This window comes from Myotis davidii, unplaced genomic scaffold (genome assembly GCF_000327345.1).
Source record: "Myotis davidii unplaced genomic scaffold, ASM32734v1 scaffold425, whole genome shotgun sequence".
Classification (NCBI taxonomy): domain Eukaryota; kingdom Metazoa; phylum Chordata; class Mammalia; order Chiroptera; family Vespertilionidae; genus Myotis; species Myotis davidii.
The window spans coordinates 5,018,726-5,024,265 of NW_006296413.1; the positions used below are offsets into that span (position 1 = coordinate 5,018,726).

General features: G+C 38.2%; 1 protein-coding gene across 1 annotated transcript in view; it reads right to left on the reverse strand.

The window, feature by feature from the left end:
* Positions 1-1,437, reverse strand: part of RTN3 (reticulon 3) — a gene marked incomplete at its 5' end in the record, with an annotated part of 34,621 nt that extends 33,184 nt beyond the window's left edge. Inside the window, one exon of the mRNA XM_015568985.1 lies at positions 1,332-1,437. Coding sequence (XP_015424471.1) covers positions 1,332-1,437 — 106 coding nt within the window. The remainder of the gene's footprint in view (positions 1-1,331) is intronic.
* Between the last annotated feature and the right edge of the window lie 4,103 nt (positions 1,438-5,540).

Sequence of the window (5,540 nt, forward strand, 5' to 3'; positions counted from 1 at the left end):
CCAAAATGTATTTTAAAAGATCTGAAATATTTACAGAAGAGAAATACAATTATTTGTTCTATTTACATTTTGTTTTTGCTGGTTTATTTTCTGCAGTGGAATAAATGTAGTATCTATTTACCTAAATTATTTAATTTCCAATGAGGGGGGAAAAAAAACCCTTCAAAAGATATCATTCTGGTCAGGTTCCAGATGTCAAGAATCACTTTGTAGGTTTCAGTTACTTTCTAACACTCAGAAAATATCTATCTTTTAATGTAATTTGACCCACAAGATATCAAAAACAGTGAGGCAAATTATAAAGGGTTTGGGGATCTAATGTTAGCAGCCTTTAAAAGCAACAAATTATCACTTAGAAGCAACAAATTATCTATCATGTTTCTTACAAAGCAGATTAAACTCTGAAAAAAATCTTGTGGGATTCATTTTACCTCATTATGTTTTTATTTTTATAAGATCAGTCTTCCTAACAAGCCAGTATCCCGACTTTAGAATTCAGCGGGGACAATCAACTGCAAAGGTTTTCTTTAGACCTATCTAGTGAGTTTAATTATCTTTTTTAAAATAAGGGTTTTCCACTGATCTATATTTGATGTCAAGTACAACAGCACAAACAAAACAGCTCTTTATTATTAGTGCAAATCAACAAAGCACACAACACTCTCTCCTCCAGCTTTCCTAGCAGTGCTACTACCTCCACAAACCAATAGCTGTCTCACTCATGTTCCCTTCCTTATTGGTTGGAAGATCTAAAAAAAAAAAAAAAAAAAAAAGCCACAGCTTAATCTGTAGGAAAACAAGCCTCGCTTGCCAAAAAGTCAACTGACTTGTTCAATGTTTCTAGGCTATTTGGAACTTGTCTAGCTCTTTGGACAAATCTCAGAGAAGTTCACACTAAAAAACTCTAGCTAAGATAATATACTAGTTCAGGAAGCACACCTTTATACTGCCCCCCCGCCCCCCATCCAATACCTCTCCAAAGCAGTTACATACCTGCAAATCGGTAAGTTAACTGCATTCTGGGGGTGGGGTTTTCTGAACCACAATTCTATCTGTTCCAAATTCTATAGGTGAGTTTTTGATTTTTGAGAAATACTCAACACCACAACTCAAGCGTAGGCTATGTTAAAGGGTCCACCTAGCCTCACTCTACTTTATTAACCTTTACAGAAAATCCATTGGAAACTGCTAAATAGTATAAAGAACTGGCTTGTAATTAGTTTTTATTTTAAGAGATCGGGGGCAATCAACTTGTACCATATATTCCCAGTTACAGCCTCTTTCTCAACATTTTTCTTTTATTAATGTACATAAAAAAATGACAGACTTGCCTTGTGAGGTCGGAAATAGAGATACAGGCTGAGAGGAAGAGGAAGAAACAAAGGAATCTGAAAGAAAATATACAGCGTGAGAATTTGACAACCTCACACAGGAATTTTAACTTTTATTTTGGCCAAGCATCATAATTCCATTGGGTTTGAGCAAGAGAGAAAAACCGAAGTCTTTATTTCCAATTACTGTTTTCACTCACCTGGCAGCAAAATCTTATTTCATTTTGAGATGCATTTCTAAAAGTTAATCATTTTGGGGGGGGGAGGAAGGAGAGTCAAATAGTCTCATAGTCTCACCTCCATAGGAAGAAAAGAGGGATTCCTAGCATTGTTAAACAAGTACAACCCCAAGAAAGGTGATGCTCCCCTGCAACTCTTTGTGGGAAAGGAAAAATAAGTATCTGATTATTAACTGATATTTGCTTTTAACCATTTTAAACTGCATTTTGTGAAGTCAGCCACTAAAATATGAGGATTTAAACATACATAGCTGGCAAATATGCAAAGTTGACCCTGAATACTTAAAAAACAAAACGCAATTCACAGGGAAAATAGTACTACACGAGAAATCTTCATCTTTTAAAATTATACTCCTCTAAACTTGGCGACATGTATCAAAAATTTAAAGGTATCTCCCACCCCCCCCACATTCTTTAACGTCTAGAAATTGCACCTACAGATATATGTACATATATGTACAAAGACATGTGTATGAGGGTATTCATAACAGCACTGGTTAAGTACTAGAAATAATCTAAATGACCATCAACAGAAAACTATGGAATAGTTGCTGTTGTGAAAAAGAATGGGGTTCAGGTATAGATGCTGACAGATATCTTGATACATTAAATTAAAAAGCAAAGTGCAGGCCCCGCCAGTGTGGCTCAGTGGTTGAGGACTGACCTATGAAACAGGAGGTTGTGCTTCAATTCCTGGTAAAAGCACAGGCCAGGGTTGCAGGCTTGATCGTTGAAGTTTTTATCTCTCTCCCTCTCCCTTCCTTTAAAATCAATTAAAAGTTTTCTTTAAAGGTTAAAACCTCTGCTCTCATTCAAAAAGATCCAAAGGCCTGCCTTGTGCCAGGCCCTGTTCAGGCATTAGGGATAGAACAGTGAAAACAACAGCAAAAATCTTCACTCTGATGGAACTTATATTCTGGTAGGGAAGACAAACAAAATAAGTCAAATATAATAAAATATAATAAGATAGATTATGACAAGTAATAACAAAAATAAAACAGAGGAGGTCTATAAGGTGATTTGTGTGTCCCCCCGCACCCCCCCCCCATGCCCTTTAAATAATTTGGCCAGGCAAAGACCTAAAGAAGGTGAGGGAGAGTGAAGAGCTGTGAGGATACAGGGAGAAGAGCACCCTTGGCAGAGTGGACAGCAATCAGACTGCAGGAGAGGGGTATTTGTGGTGTGAAGAACAGCAAGGAGATCGGTGTGACTGAAGCTGGATGATCAAGGAGGAGAGGTTGGGGCCAGATAACACAGGGCTGCAGAAGCCCTCTAAGGACTCTGGCATTCACTCTGTGATGGAAGCCAATGGAGCATGTGCCCATGAGTGACAGGATCTGACTTAAAATTTTCACAGATTTACACCAGCTGCTGTGCGGAGACTAGAATGAAGCTAGAGGCAAGGGAGAAAGTGTGGAGACGTTAGGAGGCATTGCGATAATCCAGGAGAGCTCCAACAGCACAGGGTGGTAGCAATGGGAGCTGAGAACACTGGTCAGACAATGGATGGATTTGGAAGGTAGAGTCTGTCGGATTTGCTGACAGGTGTATGAAGGAAAGAAAGGCCAGGATGACTCCAAGCTTTTTGATTAGGGCAAAAAGATAGATAAAATCACCATTTATCGAGATGGAAAAGCCTGTGAGAGAAACAGACTTAAAAGGAAAGATGAGGAGTTCGGTTGAGAAATAGTAAGCTTGAGATGCCTATTAGATGTGGAGGCTGAAGATAAAGATTTGGAAGTCATCAATGGTACTTCAAACCACAAGATGGGTGTCATAAATGAGACAAATGAACACAGGTAGAAAAAAGTTATATGAAGTGAGTCCTAGAGCACTCTAAATTTTAGATGTTGTGAAGATAAAGAATTAGCATTATAAAATCCCAGTAAGAAGAAAATCTAGACTCAAAGATTAGTGTTTGCCAAGGGATGGGGGAAAAAACAAATGGAGAGTGACTGCTAATAGATAAGGGACTTCTTTTGGGGTGATAAAAATTTCCTGGAATAAGACAGTGATGATGGTTCGGCAACCTTGTATATATGCACTAAAAACCACTTTTAAATGGTGTTTTGTATGCTATGTGAATTTATGTCTCAAAATAACAAAAAACCACAAACACACAACAAAACAGCTAGCAAAGGAGACAAGGGAGGAGCAGCTAGGTAAAGACATGGAGGACACATTGAAAAAGGTATTTCAAAGAGGAGGGAGTGATGAATTTTACCAAAAGCTGTTGAAAGATCATTTAAGATGAGGACTGAGAAGTGACCACTGGATTTAACAATGTGGACAATAATTGGTGAACCTGAGGGAAGTTTCTGTATAACAGCAGAGCAAAAAGGTACCTGGCTTAGAAACCATGGGACCAGAAATTAACTCAAAGTTAAAACTGGTAACTTAATTCAAGAGGGCGAGAGAACCACTTTTTATCATATTTCAAATTTTAAAGAGAGGCATTGTGTATATTTGCAAGAGAACTGAATTAGGCCCTCAATCCCTTAGTTTTAACCCACCCTCAACTTCACAGCCACAAACCTTTGTGAATATCATTTCACATGAGTCCGATTTCTCATCTGTAAAATGAGGTTTATATCACTACCTGACTAACTCACAGATAAACATGATACAAGTCTTTCTATTGAATATAGCCTTTAGAGAGGTTATCTGGGTTTTATTTACCTTCCTATCTCCTAAGGCACCTAACAAAGAGCTTTAATGTTTGCTTGAATATTTGTTGAATTAAGTTAATATATGGGCACAATTTACTAGTAAACCATAAAGCAATACACAAATGTAAGATACAAAAATTAAACATTTCTACTTTCTATGTAAAATGAAGACAATGCTCACTGTTGAAATGCTTTCAAATAACAGGACAAAAAGAGCTTTGTATTAGTTTACCCTTCAATATACCCTCAAGGGCAAGCTGCAAACGAGAAACATGTAAAAAAAGCTCACATGTCCCCTCTTGGTTAGGTTATGATGATGTCCTTACAGGGAGAAAAGAGGAGTGAGTTAATTTTTACAGGGAGAAAACAGATTAAGAACATTTATCTGAAATTTTGAAAGACCACAAAAGTGGGCTACCTGCTGACAACCCCCCCAGATAATGTAAAATACAAATCTTATACAGTATTGAAAGGAATTCTCTCTGAAATTACAAGATCACAGAGAGTAACATGTCTTACATAAGTCAAAGACATGTAGACATGTAGTAAAAGACTTCAATGATGCAATCTCAAGCAATACTAATTATGGATAAACTTATTTAACATACCTTTTCTAAAAGGGCTTTAAAAAGTTTTACTATGAAATTTACATATTTGGCACAAGTCTGTACAGTTTAGACCAGTGGTCGGCAAACTGCAGCTCGTGAGCCACATGCGGCTCTTTGGCCCCTTGAGTGTGGCGCTTCCACAAAATACCGACTTCTGCGCATGGGCCACGAAGTTTCAGTCACACTGTATGTGCGCGCCCACACCTGGTAGCGCCACACTCAAGGGCCAAAGAGCCGCATGTGGCTCGAGAGCTTCAGTTTGCCGACCACTAGTTTAGGCAATAAATTATAAGCTAAGTTTGAACACAAACTATAAGCTAAGTACACACAATAAATATGCATAGTTAGCCCTAGCTGGTTTGGCTCAGTAGATAAAGTGTCGGCCTGTGGACTGAAGGGTCCCCAGGTCAATTCCGGTCAAGGGCACATGCCTGGGTTGTAGGCTCCATCCCCAGTAGGGGGTGGGCAGGAGGCAGCTGATCAGTGATTCTCTCTCATCATTGATGTTTCTGACTCTCTCTCCCTCTCCCTTCTTCTCTGAAATCAATAAAGATATATTAAAAAAATAAAATAGTACTTCTACTCTCTATCCCTTTATAAAAATATGCATAGTTAATCAATTCTAGGATTATGGCTAGTCTAAAAATAAATGCCTTTCTACAGAACAACCTCTTGGCTCAAACAAAACTGGAA